The sequence below is a fragment of the Hippocampus comes genome, unplaced genomic scaffold (assembly GCF_001891065.2).
Source record: "Hippocampus comes isolate QL1 unplaced genomic scaffold, H_comes_QL1_v1.1 scaffold56, whole genome shotgun sequence".
In the NCBI taxonomy this organism is placed as follows: Eukaryota; Metazoa; Chordata; class Actinopteri; order Syngnathiformes; family Syngnathidae; genus Hippocampus; species Hippocampus comes.
In genome coordinates, this window is record NW_017842056.1 from 1,038,880 (window position 1) to 1,065,354 (window position 26,475).

At 46.5% G+C, this 26,475-nt stretch overlaps 2 protein-coding genes across 3 annotated transcripts in view; one reads left to right on the plus strand and one right to left on the minus strand.

The window, feature by feature from the left end:
• Nucleotides 1-3,232: 3,232 nt before the first annotated feature.
• Nucleotides 3,233-12,099, plus strand: bcap31 (B cell receptor associated protein 31). Of its 2 annotated transcripts, none has more exons than XM_019860771.1 (8): nt 3,233-3,366; nt 4,135-4,230; nt 7,459-7,559; nt 7,678-7,822; nt 9,455-9,590; nt 10,265-10,391; nt 10,733-10,833; nt 11,332-12,099. In XM_019860771.1, the coding sequence occupies exons 2-8, from the start codon at nt 4,139-4,141 to the stop codon at nt 11,356-11,358; spliced, it is 729 nt and encodes a 242-aa protein (XP_019716330.1). In that variant the 5' UTR covers nt 3,233-3,366; nt 4,135-4,138; the 3' UTR covers nt 11,359-12,099. The 2 variants fall into 2 exon arrangements, with proteins under 2 accessions (XP_019716330.1, XP_019716329.1); XM_019860770.1 differs by lacking the exons at nt 3,233-3,366; nt 4,135-4,230 and adding exons at nt 5,135-5,268; nt 6,037-6,132.
• Nucleotides 12,100-13,545: 1,446 nt separating this feature from the next.
• Nucleotides 13,546-26,475, minus strand: part of slc6a8 (solute carrier family 6 member 8) — an 18,102-nt gene continuing 5,172 nt past the window's right edge. Inside the window, exons 2-13 of the mRNA XM_019860709.1 lie at nt 24,638-24,769; nt 23,752-24,019; nt 22,913-23,045; nt 19,110-19,244; nt 18,004-18,107; nt 17,788-17,912; nt 17,485-17,597; nt 16,526-16,663; nt 16,350-16,452; nt 15,733-15,833; nt 15,320-15,490; nt 13,546-14,066 (exon numbers count right to left, since the gene is read on the minus strand). Coding sequence (XP_019716268.1) covers nt 13,932-14,066; nt 15,320-15,490; nt 15,733-15,833; nt 16,350-16,452; nt 16,526-16,663; nt 17,485-17,597; nt 17,788-17,912; nt 18,004-18,107; nt 19,110-19,244; nt 22,913-23,045; nt 23,752-24,019; nt 24,638-24,769 — 1,658 coding nt within the window. The 3' untranslated portion in view covers nt 13,546-13,931. The remainder of the gene's footprint in view (nt 14,067-15,319; nt 15,491-15,732; nt 15,834-16,349; nt 16,453-16,525; nt 16,664-17,484; nt 17,598-17,787; nt 17,913-18,003; nt 18,108-19,109; nt 19,245-22,912; nt 23,046-23,751; nt 24,020-24,637; nt 24,770-26,475) is intronic.

Sequence of the window (26,475 nt, forward strand, 5' to 3'; positions counted from 1 at the left end):
TGTTTTCTGCTGCCCAATATCCTTCATTATGCCGCTGTCAGAAAAAAACAAAAAAAAAAAAAACGCGGCTGTAATGAATTGTTGAGGAAGAGATAGAAAGAAAGGGGGGGGGGGGGGGGGGGGGGGGTCAATGGTTCTGAAAAAGCTTGAGTTGTCCTAGAAAAAAAAATCTCCCTTTGCCTCTCTCTGTTGTGTGAGTGAACACACAACGGGTTCAACAGACATCTCTGTTTGGAGCTGCCTTCAATGGCCAGCATAAAACGGTCGCGCTTTACGTTTCAGTAGAGCCGCAGCAACCATGACGACGGTGTCGAGATTGCGACTATTAACATTTAACAAGTCGTCAGACTGGACCACTTTTCATACTTGCTGCTTTGCCCAAGAGCAGAAACCGCAAATATGCGACTGAGAAAAAACTGCACAGAGAGCAGCGCTCTGACTTGTGCAGTTTTTAGCAAGTGTTCTGCCCCGGGCTGTGCCAAGTGCCATGGGTGCTAGTTTTGGCTTTGCCCTCTCTTGCCCCCCCACCAGCTCATCAATCAATCAGCTGTAACTCCATCATTTTGATTGACTTAGCAATAAAAGTAATTTAGAGTTTGAGAACGAGCCGTACTTTTGAACGGCTCTTTTGGGGGGAACAATGAGAATCGATTCGCAGATGTGAGTGTCGTTTGCTTTTTTTTGGGGGGGGGGGTTGTCAATTTGGTATGGTATCTGGTAAACATTGAGCCAATTTGGTTAAATGTACAAAATATTAAGTACAATTGAAGAAAATAACACTTCTCCAATTCCTGGGGCAGTGGACTTTATTTGTGAATGTTATGATTACTTGACTCCTACTGGAGCAGATGAAAAAGTCCTGGGCAATAAATTAAAGCAAAGAATGGGAACCCTGAACCCAACAAAATAGACGAGCCTAATACATGTGACCATGGGGCAATGGTAAAATCTTTAACAAGCAAATTAAAGTCCCCCCCCCCCCACACACACACACACATGCACACACACACCGAAGCAGGGATTGGATTGGAACAGAATGCCTCCATGTGAATGGTTTTAATTCACACATCAATAAGTGTGGCCCCGTTGACCAGTAAATATACGGTATCTTTCCATTGATTTTTGAATCTTTGGGACAAACCAGTAATCCGGCAAATAGACAGTGTCGCTATGACATCGGTATTAGAACTTCAACCAGAGCTGCAGTCCACTAAATCGGCAGTGCCGCTGGATGCTGACATCATCATCATCCTCTCAACAGAGCGAATCGGTTACCATGGTAACCTGTATTTCGTGAGGCATGACATCATGTCAGCACAAAAACTGACGTTGCCGAGAGCTCTCACTCGGGCAGAAAGTTACACGGTACTTTGACACCATGACGTCATAGTGGGCTGACGTTTTTTTGGGGGGGGGGTTAAAAAAAAAACAAACTCCCATCCTTTCGAGGGATTCAAGTGAAAGGATGTTAAAGGATTGGCTACTTTCTTCCAGGGTTTTTCAGGGTTAATCCGCCTGGCAACAGCCAGCCGGTCCATCTTGTGCATCATTTATGATTGGGTGGCGGCCAGTCACATGACCACAGCTGCCATGTTTAATAAATGATAGGCAGCCTGCTTGGAAATGCAGAAACAGAAGGCCAGCAGGGCTAATATCGTTAGCTTGTCAGCGGGTCTCCTGTCTGTGTGTCCTTCGGATGTTTCTTAATCATTTGAACCAAGCACCGTGACACCCCCGAGCTCCACGCCCCCTCCCCCAACACGAAGCCATATTAGCCTAAGAATGAACTGCCAGGATTGGGGTTCTGCATGTTGCTGATAACAGCACTCTGGGGGGGTGGGGGAAACGGATTATGGAAGGATTGAGGGGGGCGGGGAGGGGGTTGTTGAAAAGAAGCCAAGCTAAATAAAAGTGGGGCAGCAACATGGCCGCTGCTTCACGGTGAACAAAATGTGTCCTAAAAACCACTACCCATCCTTCCAACACACACACACACACACACACACACACACACACACACACACACACACACGCACGCACGCACGCACACACGCACACACACACGCACCCACACACGCACACACACACAGTACCCTGTAGATCAGGGTTGGCAAACCTTTTTTTTTTACTTTTCTCAACTAGTAAGGTAATAATTATCATTTTTATTTGCATTATTTATGTACTTAATTATCAACAAAGCAAACATTTCACATAGGCAAATACTTAAGAAAATATTACTGTTTAATGTAGATATAAATGTATTTGTTTTACTATTTTTATATTTTATTATATCATATCATCATGAACTTTATACTTTATAATAAAGGAAGCAATTAAGTACAAATGTAAACTTGCTTATTTTGCTATTTTCTTGTTTATTTACAATGAAAACATTCAGCAATTATGTAATACGCATCATTAAAAATTAATATTCCAGATCCTTTATTTTACTATTTTATTGCGTTATTTATCATTCATAAATTAAACAATTCTTGAAAGTAATTTACAATGCGAAATATAAATACATTTCATGAATAGGAATTTAATCAAATGTATTTTAAAGACGATTTGTTTAGCTGTTTTTGTTTAGAATAAAGGGGGTAATCGACTGACTAGCACGCATGCCTCACAGTGCAGAGGTGAAGGGTTCGATTCCAGGCTCTGGCCTTCCTGTGTGGACTTTGAATGTTTTCTCCGTGCCAACATGGGTTTTCTCCAGGTACTCATGTTTCCTCCCTCATTTCAAAAACATGCAACTCTAAATTTTCTAAAAGGTGTGACTATGAGTGTGAATGGTTGTTTGTCTCTGTGTGCCTTGCGATTGGCTTGCAAGCAGTTCAGGGTGTACCCCGCCTACTGCCCCAAACCAACTGGGATTGGTTCCAGAACGCCCGCGACCGTCGTGAGGAAAAACAAATTAGAAAATGGATTGGTGGATGGATGGATACTTACATGTGTGGACTGTGGCTCCCTCTGCTGATCGTCAGACGAATTTAGTCCCGTGACGCTCTTTGACGCTCTCCAAACGTCGACTCAGTGTCATGTGACGTAATGTAAAAGCGACGCGTAAGTGAACAAGTGAAAATATCCATCAGGTTACACGTAAATTGTATGAAATCGAAATAGCATCCTTGCAATTCTCATATTGACGCAATAGGAACGTAACAATTGTTGTCGCGTGTAGCCCCGCCTCTTTTCCCGTATATAACCAATTACATGGCTCCTTCGGGATGAGCTGGCATTTCTCCCGGAAGTAGGAAGTGTTGACTTCATAACAAGCTCCAATCCCCAAGCTGTAAAAGGGCTTGAACACTTGGATCACATTCGATTATTACTTATTAGTGAGTGTTCGCGATACAACTGCAGGTGAGTGTCAGAGATTAATCTTTGCTTTTTTTTTCTATCACCGTCTTCTCCTGGAGCAAGTTTACGGGTTTTACCTCCACTCTCTTCCAGTAAATAGACGGCGCCCGTTCTGCGCAACTCAGCACGTAGATATTTTAAAACCTGTTTTTAGTTGTAGGCAACATAGTTATCATTTTATGACAACTGCTTGTGTGCACGACGGAGCAAAGAGAGAGCCTGTTTCGTGGCTTCTCCATCCTAACTGGCTTAGCGAGCAGGCTGTATTCGCTTCTGTTGACTTTATTGACGTTAGGACTCAAAAGAACACAATTTCCTCATGTTTGTCTTTACACCTCAACACAATATAAGCGTCTCTTGAACTGACTAGTCTCAAACGAGCTTAGTTTAGTTTTTGGATGAGTTTCACCGTCATTTTGGTCATTAAAAACTGCGTTTTGATCTGAAGTCAAACGTATTTTAAATCAGGTCTAGACTATTTCAAATGCCTTTCAGATCAACTTGTATCAGGTGTAGACTGACTTTCAAACGAGTTTCTATCAGGTTTACACTGCATTTAGATTAGGTTTAGACGGCATTTCAAATGAGCTTGGGTCAGGTTCATGCAGAGGGGCACCTGATTTTAGATCGGTTTTCCACTGTGATTCGATCAAGTTGAGAGTGAATTCAGATTAGGTATAGACAAAGACATTGATGACTCTTCAAAGTCAAAGTGTGTGTGTGTGTGTGTGTGTGTGTGTGTGTGTGTGTGTGTGTGTGTGTGCGCGCCAGAGTGATGAGTCTCCAGTGGACCGCAGTGGCCACCTTCTTGTATGTGGAGGTCTTCTTGGTGCTCCTCCTCTGCATCCCCTTCATTTCCGCAAAGAGGTACGTGCTTCCACACACGTTAACGCGGTGCGACGTGAAGCCGTTTTTGGTGGTGTCCTGCGTTTATATTCAGATTAGCAAATGTGAATGGAATGTTCACCAAACATTTTTGTCCTCACTTGACAAATTGTGGCGAGAGTAGGAATCATGGGAGCCGCCGTCTTTCAGGTGCTTGCTACCATTCAGTTCGAGTTTGATAAGATGACCAGAAGATTCACATTGACTGTCATCCGATTCGATTCACTTCAATACAGTTACGTTTTGATTCTGATATGGTGGACTACCTTTCCAATATAAGTCATTGCAATTACCGTGCAAGTTACCACGAGATAATACGATTCCCAACGATTATTATTTCATGTACGGCAATTTCATCATGACCGACCACAACGACAACCCTGTTACGGTCTGATTCAAGGACCATAATGATGCAATTCACGACCATTCTGATGAGTCTGTGATTACAAGTCACTAATTGTTATAAGATAAGAAATCCTTTATTAGTCTCGCAATGGAGAAATTCCCAATTCACAGCAGCAAAGTTATGAAAGGAAGAAGTAGAAGAACAAAATAGAGGAGCTGCTGGAAAGGCAGCCACTCTCGCGGCGCCATCTTGAAGTCAAAATAACAAAATCACACAACACAACACATAAGACACAGACAGTCGTGCAATCGTAATCACTTTTCCTGCATACACTTTGTTGTTCAGTGTCATGTGACGTAATGTAAAAGCGACGCGTAAGTGAACAAGTGAAAATATCCATCAGGTTACACGTAAATTGTATGAAATCGAAATAGCATCCTTGCAATTCTCATATTGACGCAATAGGAACGTAACAATTGTTGTCGCGTGTAGCCCCGCCTCTTTTCCCGTATATAACCAATTACATGGCTCCTTCGGGATGAGCTGGCATTTCTCCCGGAAGTAGGAAGTGTTGACTTCATAACAAGCTCCAATCCCCAAGCTGTAAAAGGGCTTGAACACTTGGATCACATTCGATTATTACTTATTAGTGAGTGTTCGCGATACAACTGCAGGTGAGTGTCAGAGATTAATCTTTGCTTTTTTTTTCTATCACCGTCTTCTCCTGGAGCAAGTTTACGGGTTTTACCTCCACTCTCTTCCAGTAAATAGACGGCGCCCGTTCTGCGCAACTCAGCACGTAGATATTTTAAAACCTGTTTTTAGTTGTAGGCAACATAGTTATCATTTTATGACAACTGCTTGTGTGCACGACGGAGCAAAGAGAGAGCCTGTTTCGTGGCTTCTCCATCCTAACTGGCTTAGCGAGCAGGCTGTATTCGCTTCTGTTGACTTTATTGACGTTAGGACTCAAAAGAACACAATTTCCTCATGTTTGTCTTTACACCTCAACACAATATAAGCGTCTCTTGAACTGACTAGTCTCAAACGAGCTTAGTTTAGTTTTTGGATGAGTTTCACCGTCATTTTGGTCATTAAAAACTGCGTTTTGATCTGAAGTCAAACGTATTTTAAATCAGGTCTAGACTATTTCAAATGCCTTTCAGATCAACTTGTATCAGGTGTAGACTGACTTTCAAACGAGTTTCTATCAGGTTTACACTGCATTTAGATTAGGTTTAGACGGCATTTCAAATGAGCTTGGGTCAGGTTCATGCAGAGGGGCACCTGATTTTAGATCGGTTTTCCACTGTGATTCGATCAAGTTGAGAGTGAATTCAGATTAGGTATAGACAAAGACATTGATGACTCTTCAAAGTCAAAGTGTGTGTGTGTGTGTGTGTGTGTGTGTGTGTGTGTGTGTGTGTGTGTGTGCGCGCCAGAGTGATGAGTCTCCAGTGGACCGCAGTGGCCACCTTCTTGTATGTGGAGGTCTTCTTGGTGCTCCTCCTCTGCATCCCCTTCATTTCCGCAAAGAGGTACGTGCTTCCACACACGTTAACGCGGTGCGACGTGAAGCCGTTTTTGGTGGTGTCCTGCGTTTATATTCAGATTAGCAAATGTGAATGGAATGTTCACCAAACATTTTTGTCCTCACTTGACAAATTGTGGCGAGAGTAGGAATCATGGGAGCCGCCGTCTTTCAGGTGCTTGCTACCATTCAGTTCGAGTTTGATAAGATGACCAGAAGATTCACATTGACTGTCATCCGATTCGATTCACTTCAATACAGTTACGTTTTGATTCTGATATGGTGGACTACCTTTCCAATATAAGTCATTGCAATTACCGTGCAAGTTACCACGAGATAATACGATTCCCAACGATTATTATTTCATGTACGGCAATTTCATCATGACCGACCACAACGACAACCCTGTTACGGTCTGATTCAAGGACCATAATGATGCAATTCACGACCATTCTGATGAGTCTGTGATTACAAGTCACTAATTGTTATAAGATAAGAAATCCTTTATTAGTCTCGCAATGGAGAAATTCCCAATTCACAGCAGCAAAGTTATGAAAGGAAGAAGTAGAAGAACAAAATAGAGGAGCTGCTGGAAAGGCAGCCACTCTCGCGGCGCCATTTTGAAGTCAAAATAACAATATAACGCAACAAAACACATAAGACACAGACAGTCGTGCAATCTTGATCACTTTTCCTGCATACACTTTGTTGTTTGAAGCAGTTAGAGATGAAAGAGGAGAGGATCAAAGTGTCCTTTCACCAGTGGATCACAGACGTCATGCTAAAAATGTGCACACGTCTGCTACAAGCTAAGTTTTGAAAGCAAACACGAAGCCGTAGCGTCCATTGACGACAAGAGTTATCCGGTTGATTTCGATTCTGTTGCCATTTGCTTTGTTTATGATTCACCACAATTCCGGTCCAAGTCACCGGGCTCACGATACAATCGGCTCCGCAAATCATCCGATTCACACCACGATGATGAGGAGTCACCAACTGCTCACAACAGTTGACGATGCCGTCACCTCCAGTTGCGCTACAATTGACTCCGATTGCAGTTCACTGCAATTACGATTCGATTCACTCCCGATTATTTTTCACTCCAATTGTGTGATGAGTCATTGAGATTCACTGTTAGTGACTCAAAAGCTTTGCTCTTGGTACAATTCACTTCAGTGCGACTCTGATGATACGATTCACTACGATTGTGCTCGGATTCATCAGGACGATGAGACAATTCGCCCTGAATTGGATCGACTGCAATTATAGAGCAGCTCACTCTGCTCACGATCCTTCATGGCTCCCTTACAAATGTGCGTGTGTTTGCGTCCAGGTGGAATGGCGTCTTTCGGTCTCGGCTGGTCCAAACCATCGCCTTATATGGCAACACGTCCTTCATGGTGGCCATGGCCATCCTTGTCTTTCTGCTCATCGGTGAGTGTGCGCGCGCGCGCACGTGCGTTTCGTTGTGACAAGAAGTCGCACGAGTGAGTCGGTTGTGTCCGATGAAGTCACCGACTGCTCTGCGGTTGGGCTTTGTCGCGTGGCGTAGATGCCTTCCGCGAGGTGAGGAAGTACAGTGTGACCGAGAAGGTGGACCTGACCAACAATCCCACCGCCATTGAGCACATTCACATGAAACTGTTCCGAGCGCAGAGGAATCTCTACATCGCTGGATTTGCACTCCTGCTTTGCCTGTGAGAGCACACACGCACCCACACACACACACACACCGACTCCATCTTTGTTTTTGCAGTCTTTAAATGCATTCCGAACCGAATTTAAATGTATTTGAAACCCACTCCAAATCGTGGTTCAAACCAGATCTGAACTCATTTCAAACCCAGTCCAAACTTGGTCTATGCACAGATAAATCTGCTCTACTCTCAGTCCAAACCGGACTGAAACCTCTCCCGATCCAAACGTGATCAAAACTCATTTGAGAAGCCGTCTAAACAGGATCAAAATGCATTCTAAATTGAATCTGAATTTCATCTAAACCGGATGTAAATGCTTTTCTAAGACAGATATCTAAAGGTGGATGAAACTGTGCAAAGTCAGGTTTACTTTTTCTAACGCCGTCCAAACTGTCTCCAAACTCAGCCTAAACCGGATCATCACGAGATCACTTCACTTCTTTTGTTGCAAAACGTGATTCATTATTCCATGGACTTCAATTAATAAGTTTCGGAATGGGCTCACGATGAGCAAGCCCGACATGATAATGGCAAGAATCGGTACCTGGAACACATTAGTGTACTAAGATGGGCTGCCAGTAGGGGGCGATGTATGCTCACACTCTCAAGCTGTGCTTGAATGGAAGGTGACTGTTGGATTTCCATGTTGGGAGTCACACAAGTTAGCGGAAAGTGTCGGCAGCTGATCAGATATTTCCGGACCGTCTCTGACCCCCGCGGCCATATTTGGACGCCCTGAGTCACTTCCTCCCGACTGTTTGCGTCTCCTCGATAAACGTAACCCAGGAACGCGCCGTCCCGCTCCGCTTGCCCTTTTTTGTTCCGTCTGTGACATTCGGTGCGGTCACGTTACTTGTACCTCACCGGCACCACGTGTTGACACCACGGGCTCCGTCCGCGCGTCTTGCTAAATATAAGTTGACGAGCCGCACGATGCTTCGTCTGTAGCGCCGTCCGCCCTGTGCGAGCACGTTCGCTCATTTTGGACTCGCCTCGTTTCAAGTGCAGTGGAGAGTTGATCTCAACTCGTATGAAACTCTGTCCAAATCTCTTTCAAACCATTTTCAAGCAGCCCTGAAGAAAAAAAAAGCGAAATTCATTTGAGACGTGGTCAAACCCTGTTCTCAACTTTGAAATGCAAACTAAAATGAGTCTAAACCTGAACCTGATCTCAACCTGCGGCCGACCCTGTTCTCAAACGCGGTGTAAACCCGAACGACGGTTGAGATAAATTCCGTGTCGGGCGGATGTCGGATCCGTGCAGACCAGGACTTCTTAACGTCGTTCAAGGTACTGCCCCCCCAAGTTTCACAAATGTATCATCTCACCCTTCATCATCGGAAAAACAGAATGTGTTTTTTTTTGGGGGGGGGGGGTCACATAAGATATTTGTTAGCTCAGCGCAAAAAAGGTACCAGTCTAACGTTTGTTGTTGCCTCCCAGAGGAAAGTTGAGGAATGCTCGGCTTCAACTTGGCCAGGCAAATTCCTTTAGCAACAGCTTTCGATTATCGCTCGCAACGATACCTCGTAAAAGTTGCAGGAAGTCGACGGTCCGGTGAGGCCAAAATGCCGAATCCCAAATCGTACTTGATTAAGCGATTGTGTGTGTGTGTGCGTGCGGCCCGCGCAGGTTGCTGCGTCGCCTGGCCACTCTTCTTTCCCAGCAGGCCTCCCTGATGGCGTCCAACGAGGCCTTCAAGAAGCAGGCGGAGGGCGCCAGCAACGCCGCCAAGAGCTTCATGGATGAAAATGAAATGCTGCAAGAAGTGAGTGGGACGGGGGGGGGGGGTCTTTGTTTTCCGACCTCTCCTGCTTGCACGTGCGTACTGCTACTTCTACTTGCTTGTTGAAAGGTGCTCCGCCAAGGTGTTGTCAAATGATTTCCGAGTGAATTTTCAGCAGGAAGATCGAGAAACCGCAGAGCATGTTGGCTTTCAAAATAAAAGATTTCGCTTTTCGCTCCGGTCAACAGGAGTGTGACGCCTTTCCTTTTTCTTCCTTTCCCTCGCTCGCCACTTTCTTTTTGCAGTCTTGTAAATTTAACTCTCCACTCACTTTTTTTTTCCCAAACCAACTTCAAATTTATTTTCTTCTCTTTCGCAACTGAGTCATTTACCGACAGTTAACTGTTCACTGATCCGTAAACAAACACGCAGAGTAAAGGGGGGGGGCGCTGAGTCCCGGTGGCGTCAGTGCAGGAAAGTGAGATGATGCTGAAAACGACGCCTTGGCAGCTGTTTGATTCCGTCGCCCCTCAGCTGCTCTTGTCACTCGCCACGTTGCCTTCGTTGACCTTTTGACGCTTGATGACGACATCGCCGAATCACACGTGCTCATCGTGTCGCAATAACACGTCGCGGGCCGTTTTGCTTTGAGGCTTGCCGCAATCTTTCTCGCCCTCTTTCAAATGTGACCCAGGCTCTTCTTCTTCTTCTGACAGAAACTCCGAGAAGCCGGTCTGGAGGTGCCGGAGGCGGGAAAGAAAGGAGGCGGAGTCCAACAAGAGAACAAGACTCTGAAGGAGGAAGTGAAAACCTTGACGGAGGAACTGGAAGCCACCAAGAAAGGTGAGGAGGCCAGGAGGAGCGCTCACGAATTGAGGCGGGGCAATGCCTTTGAAAGCCTTCCCTCGCGTCTCAGGACCTCAAAGGTCCACGCTCGGAGGCCTCGTCTTGCACCGCGTGCTGACATTGGCTCCCTTTTTCAGGAGTGAAAGAATACGCACATAAAAGTCCCTCCGTTGCGGCTTCCGGGTCGGTGGTCCGAGTAGTTTGCGGATTAGTGTTGGGGCGGACACGGAATCCTAAAAAGTCACTTTTCCGACATGCGAAATTCTCCATTGTGAGACAAATGAAGGTTTTCTTGTCTTATTATGGCCTCGAATGAAGTTGTGTGCGTGTGTTTGCAGCTCTCCGCAAGAGTGACGGCGACGTTTCTGCCATGAAGAAACAGGCCGCCAACTTGACGCTGGAATATGACCGACTGCTGGACGAGCACAGCAAACTCCTGGTGCGCGCTCCTTTGCCTTTTGCGCCAGGCAGCCATTTTGTCGCGCTGTTCAAATGTGTACAGTCCAGGTCCTCCTCTCGGTGTCATGCTCTTTCTTGCCTTTTTTTCTTTTCTCTCTTTCACTCTTCTCCTCATCTTCCTTTCCTCCCATTTACTGTTTTCCTCCTCTTTTGTCTTTTCTCTTGACTTTCTTCTCATTCTTTTTTCCTCTCTTCACTTGTTTCCCCTCTTTTGTGTTGTCTGACTCTTTCCATCCTCTTTTGGTTTTCTTATTGCTTGACTCTTTGTGTTCTTCACTCTTTCTATTTTTTCTTTCTCACCTTCGCTTCTCTTTTTCCTCCCTGTCCTCTCTCCTGTCTCTTTTTTTCATTTTCTTCCGTCTTGCCCCTTTTCTTTCTTGACTCTTTCTGATCCCTTTCTTCAGTCTCCCTTCCACTTGCTTGTTGACTCATTCACATGCACGCTCACACGCCGTTATTTTTATTTTTTGGTCTGTAGGCTAGTGGTGACAAGAAGTCCGACTGAGGATGATGAAGATGGACGCTCTTCATATTCGTGGGCCTGCTTTGCGGTGTGATGTTACGTCCTGTTGCCGCCTCAAAGTTGTTGTTTTTTTTTTGTTTGTTTTGTCTTTGTTTTCTTACAAATAATGAGGTCATATTCCTGTTGTTGAAGGTCCCAAAAAAACCTACAATAACAAACAAACAAGTCGGGGTTGCGTAAAAAGAGCACGAGCCAAGCGGCCCATCGACTCAACAGGTGTTTCGCTTTCTCGGCTTTCACGTAGCCTTTAGCATGACTTGTGTCGCCACGCTCATTCCTGTGACGCTTTTGGGTGACTTGTGTGTCACATTGCCATGGAAACCGCAAACACAACCTGTAATGTGTCACCGCCAATACACAACTTGACACAAACTTGTGTCTTGTGTGTGTGTGTCATTGTGAGTGTGCGTTTCTACGAGAGCGTACGTGCGTCCAACGTGCACATGGTGGCTGGAAAAGGGATCGGGGTGTTGAAAGGCAGCTGTTGGCCTTCTTTTAGAAAGGCCTTTTTTTAGGCCCCCACCCACCCGGGATCTTGTTCCTCAAAGTGCTGACTCGAACCAGCCAACGGAGTTATATTTGGCGCCGTCATCCCCCTCGCCGGTGACAGTGGTGCCATATTGGGAAAGAAAGCGACACTCCGGCGTGGACATTCAACGCTCCCGGACAACTCGACTTATTTGCTTTGATTTGCTGAATAAAACTGAAATCAATTCTGCAATACTGACATGATAGTGAGTTATTAATATTTGGTAGCCTTGTGGTGAGCGTGTATGCCTCACGCTTCTGTTTTGTTATTTATATTGCTTGATGGTGACAACCAAATATACAATGAAGCAATATTGCAAGTTTTGAAACGGAGTTGGTTTTTCTAAGTAACTGATGGCCATTGAATTGTTTTCCATGAAAATTTGAGTTGGCGGGTTTGTTCAGCAGTAACAAAAGAAAACATCAAAACCTGCTTTTATTAATAATATGAATTTTTATTTGTTGATTTAGTTATCGATGCTATCTGTTAAGGTTTTCATTGTGGTTAACCCTCCTGTTAAGTTCCGGGTCAAGCAGAGCCATTTTTTTTTTTTAGTAAATAATGTAAAAAGCAGTCCAGTTGAACTTCGCTTCAACGTAACCCGTTGACAACGTTTTCACCGCCATAACGTTCACATTTCAAAGTCCCAATTTCACGTCATTCATTTTCCAGTTGCCGATTTCTCTTGTATGTAAACTTAATGAAAACGACCGGATTTTCCCCCACAAAATAGTGAAAAGGTCTTCGTTGCGACGAACCTTGGGAAGCGAACCGCCGGCGCGACCTTACGAACAAAATGTTCGGCGCGGGATTCGCCTCCGTTGCTCCGTTGTAACGAGGTTCGACTGTATTTATTATGGCTTGGTTAATGTAATTATCTGTAGTTATTGCTATTGAGTTAATCATGAAATGCAAACAATGTTTACCGGGACTTTTTTTTTTTTGACACTTGAGGGTAATTAGCACGCCCCAGCAACATTATTGCTGTTCCTGACATCCAAGAGGGTTAAACACCAATTCCTGCCAGTCACATTTTCACAGTAAAACAACATTATTTACAACTTGTTCACATTTTCTTTTCTACTTACGGATTTCAAGTGTTTTTGTTATAACTGCCATACCGCTTGCTGGTCACGTGTAAAAACGTCAACAGCAAAAAAAAAAAAAAGGGGGGGGGGCTCTACCAAACGTCATCGTGACCTCATTTGTAGACGCGAAAGGTGACCGGAAGCATGAGGTGATTGGCTCTCCACGTGGAAGTACTGTCGATCCGATATCGGTCTTATTTGGTACACTTTCTGATTTTGGTGACGGACAATTTACAAAATAGACTGCACAAAAGAAAATTAGCGAGCTAACATTTTTCAAACACTGAAAAAAAGTTTCAGCACTTTCAACGCTAAGGAAAAAACTGTTTACTCAACAAACAAACCAAAAAATTCCCTTTGAGTCAGTATTAAAGAGGACATATGGAAAAGTGCCCTATTAATGTTACCATCCAAATAGTTGTAAGTAAAATATGTCTCTAAATTATTGTTTCAAGGGGCATTTTGACAAATTTTCTTTGAATGTCGAGTAACACTTTTAAATTGTGTGTGTGTGTGTGTGTGTGTGATAAAATAATAAAATATGTCTCTAATTAGTTTCAAGGGGCATTTTGACAAATTTTCTTTCAATGCCGAGTAACACTTTTACATTGTGTGTGTGTGTGTGTGTGTGTGTGTGGGGTGAACATATGTCTCCTTTAAACCAACAACAACAAAATCCCTTTTTTGCATCAACAAAAGAAAAGTCTGCTGATTGGCTGGTGAACAACGAATGGCATTGAGACAACAGCATAAGGCAACGCGTACGACCACTCTTTTTGTCTTCCAGTGCTGGTATTTTCTTTCTGGACTGCTAGGTGGGGTTCCCGGTACTGGTTTTGGAGCAGGACCAGATGCTTCACAGTGTTTTCAATTTGGCGGGTCAGACAAGAAGACGAGCGTGATAAAGTGCGAGTGAGCGAGCAGGCTGACGTTCGGTGTCACATGACGCTCTCGAAGATGATAACTTTGTTGTCATCGCTGGTGGGCGAAAGCGAGCTGAGCGGCTTGACGTCGGGCGCCATGTACTCCAGGTGGTGGCTCCCCCACACCGGGCTGGTCAGGCGAGCCCAGCGCTGTACACACAAAACAGGAAGTCAGGGGAGCAAATCCGCAAGTGCGCGCAGTCTTCCGGATGTCACGTGACTGATCCCCCGCGTGCGTTTGTTTTCACTGCCATGCAGGCAGAATTGTCGGGGTCGTTGGCAGGCGGAAGATTTACAATGAAGAGCAGTGATAAAATTCACGTTCATCAGTCGAGATTCCGTGCAAGTGAATCCACGTCTCACTCTGATGAAAAGGTCAGAATGAGATACACGTGGAAGACGTGGAAGACGGGACAGGTTGGATAATAAAATCCGCAACAAATTAAGAAAAAAATCCCATTTGATTAAAATGAGATAAGCGGTTCAGATATTGGATGGATGGTCAGTGGAGGGCACTTTTCCAGCGTTTTATCTTTTACAAAGCCATATCGGCTTATCCCATTGAAACGTATTGGAATGCAGCCTCCGCCAAGGTTTTTCTTTTTTAGTTTAAAATAAGTTACTTCAACCTCCAGGCTCCCATAACAACACCTGAGGGCAGAATTTTCGGGGGTGTTGGCAGGTGGAAGATTTACAATGAAGAGCAGTGATAAAATTCACGTTCATCAGTCGAGATTCCGTGCAAGTGAATCCACGTCTCACTCTGATGAAAAGGTCAGAATGAGATACACGTGGAAGATGTCTTTTTTAGTTTAAAATAACTTACTTCAACCTCCAGGCTCCCATAACAACACCTGACTGAATCTTTTTTCACTTGTGTTCCATTTTAAATCCATCTGTTGTGTTGTATTAGCCTCATGCTAGTTTAGCACTCAGCTTAGCTTAGTTCGTCTCAGCTTTGGCCTTTACACATGCACAAATCCCTGCCTACATGTCAGCCGGAGGGAAACGGGACGTGCCCTCCAAACATTCCTCTTTTGAAGACAATGTGCCGTGACCACTGTGACTCAAAGGGGAAATTTTTGACTTATGTTTCCAATGTCAAACTGAGGTCATTTACATTTGGTGCAGTGCATTGTGGGATGTCTGACATCAACTTCATCAAAATGACACAGCGGCACAAAACTTTTATGCATCCATTTTCTGTGGCGCTTATCATGAGGACCACTTTCGGGTGACCGACTCTCGATGAGGGACACGCGCAACAGAAACCGATAAGTGCGTCCAGTCACTTGTTCCGAAAAGCGCCGCGGCGCTAAAGTCACGTCACAACGAATTGCCCGACGCAGACCCCGCCTCCAAAAGCACGCGATTGATTTTGTGACGCGGTTGTGAACTCTGACCTGTGCGAAGGAGCCTTTGGCGCGGAAGAGTTTGTAGGCCAGACTGAGCGGGATGCACAACATGGACGAGAGCGCCAGACACCAGCCAATGACTTCTCCCCACCACGGGTACGCGTACGTGTTGTTGTACGTCAGCGCCTTGTAGTTGACCAGATGGAACAGGAAGATGCCCTGCAAAGCACACACACTTTGCATTCGTCCGCGTTTTCCAGGTTTTCCAACCGGCGAAGGGAGATGTTTGACGTACTGCCGTCCTCCTTCACACATTTCTCCCACACCTGATTCCGACTTCAAACTGTTCAGCCCAGCTCACGGCCCGAGATCGGAGGCCGTTGGCAAAATTCCAACATTTGCGGTGAAATCCCTAACGGAGGAGCTCTTGGACATATTTCGTCATCTCGGCTGTGACCTACCATGCACACGCACGGCGTGATGAAGGACCAGCACCACTTCATCCAGGGCAGCGGCCTGTAGCCAATCATACGCGCGATGTCGTCCATGAAGCGGTCGGCGCCTGCCGCGGGATGACGATGTCATCAACAATCGTGCAGAAACACCAGCAAATTTGCACAATTCATTAAAAAAAAATAATAATAACAAAGATTTAGAATTAATAGAGTATATACAACATGCCTAAACTTGTTAACTTTACTGATACATTTTTGTTATTTAGAAAAAAGGGACACATTTTAGAGTCTTAAGAGACATGAAATCATGGCATAGGCCAGTGGTGTCAAAGTCAAGGCCCGGGGGCCAGCTCCGGCCCGCCAGGTCATTTTATGTGGCCCGCGAAAGCAAATCATGTGTGTCAACTTGCTAAAATCTACCGAAATGTCAAATTAAAATATATTTTTTTATTATTTATAATAATAGAAAAATATATTATATAATTATATATATTTATATTTAATTTTTAAAAGACTGAAATGAATTTGACACCCCTGGCATAGGCATTTATGCTCGGAGGCAAACGATGTGCTTAATCATTTGGATGACGGGCTCTGACACCCCAGAGCATTAACGCTCGTACCGTAGACCCACGACACCACCATGCATTCCCAGAAGGCCTGCCACAGGAGCGTCATCCCGCTGGCTGAGTAGTAGTCAAACAACTGGAAGACGTACATTCCTCCCTGCGAGCGCAGAAAAGTCGACTGTTGGACCGGCCGGGCCGACGCGGGGCGATGCCGACGTGCCACCACCCACCTGCGTCACCATGGAGATGTCGATGATGAAGCACAGCAAGCAGCAGAGGGCGACGGCGATCTCCCTCTTGTAGCGGTGTTCGTATTTGCCGGGGAACAGATCCAGGATGCCCGTCACGAAACCTTCGACGCCCACGAACTGGAATCACGCGCGCACGTACACCATCGCGTCAATCACATATTAGTGTCGTGCAGGGGTGTCAAACTCATTTCCCATTGTGGGCCACAAACGGCCTCAGTAGATGTCAAGTGGGCCGCACCGTTAAAATGATACCATACTCTGCTATGAATAACCAAAATAAGATGGCTTTCCTTTGTTTTGGTCGAAAAAAGCACAAGAACGTTAGGAAAATGTTGACATTTAAAGAACATATATTTTACAAAACATTTCATGAGGCACCTTCGATTTCCTGAGACAAATGTGCAATTTACTTTGATCATTCACATATATGCATTGCAACTGATCCCAATGATTGTACAAAGGCACAAAACTTGAACAAGTAATTGGTATTGAAAAAAATATCGTCATGCATTTTAAGATTAAATGAGATTTACAAAGACAGGAATTTTTAAACCATTTACACATGTGCATATGAAATCTAAATTTAATCCCTGCTATTAAAGTGTGAAGAAGAAAGTATTCACATGTCCTTGATAGCATGTGCTATGTTGGGTCTGTGTCAGTGACAGACTGAGGCTTGCTGTTGTCTTCTTCTCTGATCAAAACAGTGTGTCCCCTAGGGGATACTCCATGAATCGCACCTTATTAAAAATATTCATTCCATGTTTTTTTTTTATGCCTATTTTTTCACTTTTAAATGATCCTGCGGGCCTGATCGAACCTCCTTGGGGGCCGGTTTCGGCCCGCGGACCATATGTTTGACACCACTGGTGTAGTGAGAGAGAGAGAGAGAGAGAGAGAGAGAGAGAAAGTGTGTGTGTTGTGTTTGTGTGTGTCACCTGACTGTCCAGACCAAGCAGCAGGAGCATGAAAAAGAAGAGTCCTGCCCACAATGGCGCCACTGGCATCAAACTGACCGCCTTTGGATATGCGATGAATGCCAGACCAGGACCTGGGGTGCGCACGCACATATACACACACACACACACACACACACACACACACACACACACACACACACACACACACACAAACAGACACACTTTGAAACCCCAAACTCCGTGAAGTTTGCCTCACAAAGGTGAAAGCTTGACTAAACATTGAGCCTTTAGCATCAAGCTAATGAGCGGGCAAGTGGCCACCTGACTCGGCAACCTGCGAAATGTCCACGCTCTGCTCGGCCGCCATGAAGCCCAGGATGGAGAAGACCACGAAGCCGGCAAAAAAGCTGGTCCCGCTGTTGATCAGCGCCAACACGAAGGCGTCTCTGAAGGGGCGGGAAAAGGCAAACGCTGAGCGGCTGGGCCGCCGCCCCTTGCGTTCATTCCCCCACGGCGCACGCTAGCGCCCACACGTACTTGTAGCAGTCGTTGTTGAAGCGGTTGTAGCTGCCCAGAGCCGTCAGCGCTCCCAGACCAATCGCGTAGGAGAAGAACACCTGGGTGCCGGCGTCGATCCACACCTGCAGGGTTCAAGCCTCAAAGTTTAGCAGCTCGGTAACTTTTCCTGTCCCCTTACAACTCAACATCGACTTTGGAATCTGAACCGCCGGCAACAAAAATCAGGACACCGCCAAGTGAAAATCTCCATATTAGGCCCAGTGAGCCATTTTCCCACCCTGGTGTCATCATGTCAGTTGTTTAGACCTCATGAGTCCCTCTGGATTAGAACCCTCTCGCACGGCTAAGACCTTCTCGGGACGAGTGTCTCCTCATTGGACTGGAATCTCCTTTCAGGAAAAGAACCTTCTCTGGTCACTAGCATCTCCTCCCTGGACTAAAACTTTCACTCGGAACAACATCACCCTTTCCGGAAAAGTACTTTTTCCCAAGACTTGAACCATTTTCTTGGGACAAGAATTTAATCGCAGGATGAAAATCTTCCTGGGATGAGAACCTTCACTTGATTCGAGGACCTTCTCAGAAGAGTGCAACCTTTCCTGGGGGCTTGGTCTCTCTCTCTGGACTGTAAACCTTCATTTAGGCCTTGCATCTCTTCTCTTGACTAAGTCATTGATTGGGACGAGAACATTCACTTGAGATTTCAACATTCTCAGGCCGAGAATGCGATGATAACCTTCGCTTGGGACTCGTATTTTCTCTCAGAGTAGAACCCATACACGGGGTGAGAATCTTCTCTTGGGACTGGAACCTTTTCTTGGGACTAGAACCGTATCTTGGAAAAACAACCTTCATTTCAGACTAGAATTTCTCTCAAGACCAGAACCTTGTCTCAGGACTACAACCTTCTCTTAAGACCAGGACTAGGACCTGTCCCTTTTGTTGCTTTGGGGCTTGGGAGAAAAAACATTGGTGATCATCACGTCTTCAAGAATGAGAGGCGTTCGTTCGTTCTGTGCGCTTTGCAAGTTGAGGCAGTCCCTTTGACGAGGCGGATCCGCCACATCCAAGATGGCAGATGGCGTTCGTCGTGTCACAGAACGTGTGAGTGATCCCGGACTGACCTGGGCCTCCTCCAGCTTGGACCAGTCGGGCTTGATGTAGTACATGATGCCGTCGTACGCTCCGGGCAGCGTGACTCCGCGGACCAGCAGGATGATCAGCACCACGTACGGGAAGGTGGCCGTAAAGTACACGATCTGAAACGCAAGGAGGGAAAACCAAAACAAGGGGGGGGGGGGGGAAGACACACGTGGAGTTGAGGGGAAGGCAAACATTCTTCCCGACTCTCGCCGAGAGAATCAGGTGAACACTTTGGTGGGAACCGGGGCAAATGTGGTGGGAACGCAGACAGTTCTCCGTAAACACCGGCCAATCAAATGACATCATCTTCGATGGCGGGTCAATTTCAGGGTGAGTGATGAGTGGTGGATTTTCATTGGGTAAACCGTGAGATTTAACGAGCCGCTCGCATGGTTTACTCCTTTATGACTTTCTTTTTTAATCAACGCTCCGTTTTACTGCTCTCGTTATCGTGGGTGCTTGAATGAACCCAGTCAACTTGAGCGCCTCGTGTAGTTTTGCGCCGCCTGCCGCTGAACGCCATCGGGGACGTTTGTCTTGAGAGCTGAGCTCCGTGAGAGCGCGTTCGCACACACACACACACACACACACACACACACACACACACACGCACTCACACACACACACACACACACACACACACAGACACACACACTCACACACACACACAGAAGCACACACACACACACCGCATGATGTTGTTATCAGAGGATTGTCTTACTCACCGTTTGACGTTCTAGATAAGTGCCGGTCACACCCGGACCATTCTTGGATTCACTCTGCCCCACTTGGCATTTGCATCTCTCAAAAGTGGCGAAAGTTGCATTCATTTGACTATTTTTGTCCCTGAAATGTGTTGATGGAATCAGGTTTACAATTCCTTAATTGAATTGTTGGATTGCCAGAGAATAGTTGTGTTCTGGTCTATTATTTTGGTATTTTTTTAATGAACAGTTCTGTAAAGCGCTTTTTTGATACAGCTGCAGCGGTTGTGAAAGCGCTTTATCAATACAGATGGATATTGGATTGGATTGTAAACAAGAACGATCTGGAAAATATTTGTAATTTGCCATCTACAGTATGTGTACAATGAACAGCATTTTCATCCACCATCCAAAAATGAGAAGTGATTTTTATTCCATGTTTCAAGTAGAAAAGGTTTCATATAAATAAATGGGATATTGGTCAATTCGTTCAATACATTTTATAATTAAAATAAACAATTCTACCTCTGCACTTTATATGCTGGTGTCAATTTTCTTTCATCATTGGTTGAATGAATTATTTGCAAGCCCATCATTTTAAAATGAGAATGATGATTTTACTTCCGACCCCCCCTCCCCCACACACACACACACACACGCACACACACACACGCACACACATTTTAAATTGTGCGTTTTGTTTACTCAATGATTGGAAAATGAATTGAATCTAAATTTGCAAGCCCGGGTGAGGGTGGCACGGTTGGCGACTGGTTAGCACGTCATGGTTCACCGTGCAGAGGGGCACGGTTGTGTGGAATTTACATGCTCTCCCCGTGACTGAGTGGCTTTTCTCCGGGTACTCCGCTTTCCTCCCACATTACCAAACCATGCACAGTAGGCGAACTGAGCACTCCAAATTGTCCCTTAGTGCGAGTGTGAGTGCCAAACGGTTGTTGGTCAAAATGCGCATCCTCCACGCAGAAGTCCAAGCTACTTTGTGTGATGCGATAACAAAGGCGGACCACACTTACCATTATCTTCATGTGAAGCATTATGTAACACCCACACACACCCACACACACACACACACACACACACACACACACGCACACACGCACGCACACACACACACACACACACACACACACACACATCTCAGTCACGTCCCACTGCAGGGTAAATGACCCCTCCCCCCCTCCACAAAGGACAAATCACAGGCCGCCACATCACAGCTTGGCCGTGTCCCTACTCAGGCCTCCTCCCAGCATCGTTGCCATGTGAACGCTTAGTCTGCCATGTGACCGTGTGTGTGTGTGTGTGTGTGTGTGTGTGTGTGTGTGTGTGTGTGTGTGTGTGTGCGGTCCGACAGAGTGCGCGGCCACGTTGCGAGTTTGATTAAGGCTCCTTTGTTTTGATAGCTGACCATGTGACCTTTGACCATGGGTGCACCACAGCGCACACACACACACACACACACACACACACACACACACACACACGCACACGCATGCATGACACACATAGACTTCCATGCAGAAACATGCTCACGAAGACACACGTTAACTCTCACACATTCGGACGCTGGGACACCGAGACAAGGTCAGCATGATTTAGGCCCTTGTGTTCATTGAATCTGACTCAGATGCGCCTCTCTCTCTCTCTATCTCTGACATCACTCGTCGACGATGCGAGCCAGTGGAGAGTCTGCGTCATGTAGTCTGAGCGCGCGGTCGACGTGCTTTACCTTTCCGGTCGATTTGACGCCTTTCCACACACAGAAGTAGATGAGCAGCCACACGGCCATCAGACACAACAGTAACTCCCAGTTGATTTGACCCGGATCGTCCAAGCCCGATGAGATGTTCAGAACCTTATTTCTGCAAGCACACGCACACACATACACACACACACACATACACTGATATTATGTGCCACATTACCTTCGATATCATATCAGTTGACATGTCAGAGACAGGCAGCATGTTACAAATTGCCACACACAGTGCATTTGACACCCTACATGTTACGTGTCACATTACACACAGCGCGCCACGTGACACGTTACATGACACAATACCCGAGGTGACACATTACACTACGTGTCACACCACAGCGCGCACGACGTCATGCTGCGTGTCCCGTTACGAATCACCACGTCACACGTGGCATTTCATCTCTTGTCACATGACACACATTGTAGGTAACATACTACAGTACTTGTAACAACACACATGACACACGACGTGTCTCTCGACACACACGCTACTTTTTGGTATCTTGTAGATCACATGACACAAAGATCACATGGGACGCGTGACATCAAAGTGCAGGACAAGATACGTGACACACTACATGACTCATGAACTCACACAACACGTGGGACATGACAGTACATGACACGCGACATGTCGCATCATCCGACACTACATATCGCACAGCGTGTCACATGTCGCGCATCAACTGAGACATTACGTGCCAGGTGACATATTACACAATACACGACGACACAGCTAGGTGACACTACGGGACGCACTGCATCACACCGCACACGCAGCGCGTCACGCAAGACAGGTCAGGACTCACTCCCAGAATTCGATGATGGGCGATCTGGCTTGGGCCACGTGGGCGCAGGTGAGGTTGCTGCCGGCGATGGTGGCGTTGTCGCTGGCGTTGTTGCATTGGTGGAGGCTGAAGGCGTCCACGCAGCTGTTGGTGTTCCAGGGGTTGCCGCAGGAGGACCACGGCAGCTGGCTGCTGAACGACTTGATGAGGTAGTAGAAGGCCCACGCCAGCACCATGATGTAGTACGTGTTGCAGAAGAACACGATCACCATGGACGCATAGCTGACACACATAGACTTCCATGCAGAAACATGCTCACGAAGACACACGTTAACTCTCACACATTCGGACGCTGGGACACCGAGACAAGGTCAGCATGATTTAGGCCCTTGTGTTCATTGAATCTGACTCAGATGCGCCTCTCTCTCTCTCTATCTCTGACATCACTCGTCGACGATGCGAGCCAGTGGAGAGTCTGCGTCATGTAGTCTGAGCGTGCGGTCGACGTGCTTTACCTTTCCGGTCGATTTGACGCCTTTCCACACACAGAAGTAGATGAGCAGCCACACGGCCATCAGACACAACAGTAACTCCCAGTTGATTTGACCCGGATCGTCCAAGCCCGATGAGATGTTCAGAACCTTATTTCTGCAAGCACACGCACACACATACACACACACACACATACACTGATATTATGTGCCACATTACCTTCGATATCATATCAGTTGACATGTCAGAGACAGGCAGCATGTTACAAATTGCCACACACAGTGCATTTGACACCCTACATGTTACGTGTCACATTACACACAGCGCGCCACGTGACACGTTACATGACACAATACCCGAGGTGACACATTACACTACGTGTCACACCACAGCGCGCACGACGTCATGCTGCGTGTCCCGTTACGAATCACCACGTCACACGTGGCATTTCATCTCTTGTCACATGACACACACTGTAGGTAACATACTACAGTACTTGTAACAACACACATGACACACGACGTGTCTCTCGACACACACGCTACTTTTTGGTATCTTGTAGATCACATGACACAAAGATCACATGGGACGCGTGACATCAAAGTGCAGGACAAGATACGTGACACACTACATGACTCATGAACTCACACAACACGTGGGACATGACAGTACATGACACGCGACATGTCGCATCATCCGACACTACATATCGCACAGCGTGTCACATGTCGCGCATCAACTGAGACATTACGTGCCAGGTGACATATTACACAATACACGACGACACAGCTAGGTGACACTACGGGACGCACTGCATCACACCGCACACGCAGCGCGTCACGCAAGACAGGTCAGGACTCACTCCCAGAATTCGATGATGGGCGATCTGGCTTGGGCCACGTGGGCGCAGGTGAGGTTGCTGCCGGCGATGGTGGCGTTGTCGCTGGCGTTGTTGCATTGGTGGAGGCTGAAGGCGTCCACGCAGCTGTTGGTGTTCCAGGGGTTGCCGCAGGAGGACCACGGCAGCTGGCTGCTGAACGACTTGATGAGGTAGTAGAAGGCCCACGCCAGCACCATGATGTAGTACGTGTTGCAGAAGAACACGATCACCATGGACGCATAGCCCAGACCTAAACACCACAAGCACAGGACGGCCGTTCTCCAACTTTTTACACTTGGAAAAAATGTTTGCCTTCTCAGGACAACCCGAATGCTCAATTTTAGAAGTGACCGAAAAATCCTGTGAGAAAACAGGCATCCGCCACCCCACCCCTCAAATCACCCCCCCACCCAGTTCAATACAGACCCCCGATCTGCAGGGACGGCCCTTGCGAATTTGGGGAAAATACGTTAATTTTCCCAAACAGCCAGCCTCTCACCAACCCCCCCGCCATCCCACCCCATCCCCCACCAACGATTACGCTTCAGCGCATGATGGCTGAACAAATTTACTGTACTGGATTTAAAAAAAAAAAAAAAATTGAAGCCACTGTGACATTCTGTACAGTTTGATGATTTAATTCAGAGATTCTTTTACCGACCACTAGAGGGAGCCCACATGTCACGAGTGGGACTCATACCACATTTTGCTCACCGGCAGTCTACAACATTTGTGGCTCTTTATTTTCACCGTGCGCAGCACCCGGCGAGTCTTCTTTATACAAACTTCAACTTCCCGATGACATGATGATCTCTGGAAGTGTGTGTGTGTGTGTTTGCAGGTGGGGGTGTGGGGGGGCATGGGGTACCTTTGAATAGCGGTGCGATGTTCCACACGTTGATGCTTCCCGCCTTCATGAACTGACCCAGTGAGATCTCCAGGAAGAAGATGGGCACCCCGCCCACAAAGACGATCAGCAGGTACGGGATGAGGAAGACGCCTGACCGGGAAGGCGGAAGAAGCACAAAAGAGTTCCTAAGTGACCTCGTCGGGTTAACCATTAACCTGCTCTACTTTTTGTCACGTACGCCTTTTCGGCAGCCGCCCACAACGGTTACGGCACGACTAACACATGCACTTTGTACACCAATAGACAAAACATGATCGTTAGCGGAGCTGGTGTAGTAATACTGGCGCCGTTGTGATGAACGAAAAGACATCGCGTCGCTGGTCAAGTGCACGAGTGGCGCTCTTCGTGTTGAAGTTAGTTGCGCAAACGGATCACGTGATGGTGGAGTGGCCTTGACTCGTTGACCAACGTTCCCAGTTTTGAGACCAGCTAAGTAGCAGCAAGATGAAAATGAGGACAGGACTAAGAAACGAGGACGGTCACGGTGGTGGCGGTGATGTAAACGGTACGTTATTGATGTATGAAGAGTTGAAGTTGAAAAGGACAAATTCAGGCAAAACAAAATGGACGCAAAGAGGACGCAAACGGCCAGCCCGGAGCCCAAGCGGACACCTCGTCGATATCAATGACGAGCTGCCGTTCACGTCGACGGAGTTCAGGCGGTCGCTTGGCTGAGAGCAGAAAATGAGATGCATCGTCGCACTAAGCCGCGGACGCTGCTACAGTTAGCAAGATAATCTGGCTAATCCCAGCTAAATCGCTGTGCTAATTGAGTTTTTATTTTTAGAAAAACACCATTTACAAAAGAAAATGAACAACCAGACATCGTTACAACCTGACCAAGACAAGCCACCTCAGCGAAAATAAGAGTACAGAACGTTTCAGTTCATTTAGTGGCAGGATCTGCTGCGCGAAATGCACGTTGACGTCATCTCGTCTTCCGATCGGCCGATTGACAGAAGACACACAAAGTGGCCCTTCTGTCGCTGCGGCCGGACGCTGGGGCTCTGCGAAGCAGCGAAATGCGCGGCCAGCAAGGTGACACGGTCTTCAGATGACGAAAATAAACTGGTGGGGGGTAAGAATAGCGATTAGCCTAGCTAAATTCTGCTTCCGGTTGCCTCGATTGTTGAAAGATAAATAAGGGCGATAACTTTGGACCGGCGGCGGACGAGGGCAGCGACGCAAAGTGAAACGCTGTCGTCGTCGTCGTCGCCAAAATGTTCTGACTGATAATGCGCCGATGGCTACGTGCTAACGGGAACTTTATTCATCACATAATGCAAAGGATGGCGCTACACCAGGGAGAGAGGCGTCTGCAGCCAGTTTAGCCCCTCCAACATTTGATTTAATATGCCATAATATAGTTTGAGATTATTTTCTCAACCCCCCCCCCCATGGATCAGTCAAGATCCCCGCCGCTTAACCCCGGGAGAGAAAATAAAATCTGGATAGTTAGCTAGAATACACATCAACATCGCAACGTACACAGCAATGACGTTAGCTTCCAAGCGTACGATTTGACCAAAAGTGACATTGATCCTCAAATAAGTAAAAGTACAAGTGAAATGGAGCAATTCCTTTTTTTTGGGGGGGGGGGGCAGCAGTATATGAGCAGCTTGCAGCGTTAGTTTGTGTTTTAGCAAATAACATCTATGAGCAATAGGGTGGTCCATTTTGGAAAAGTTTGTCGGATTCGTCGGGCCGGGTTGGAAATCTTGTCGATACTATGACACAAGGATGTGTGCAAAATTTTATTCCGATCGGATAATTTTATCCCGTCCCGCAGAGCGACC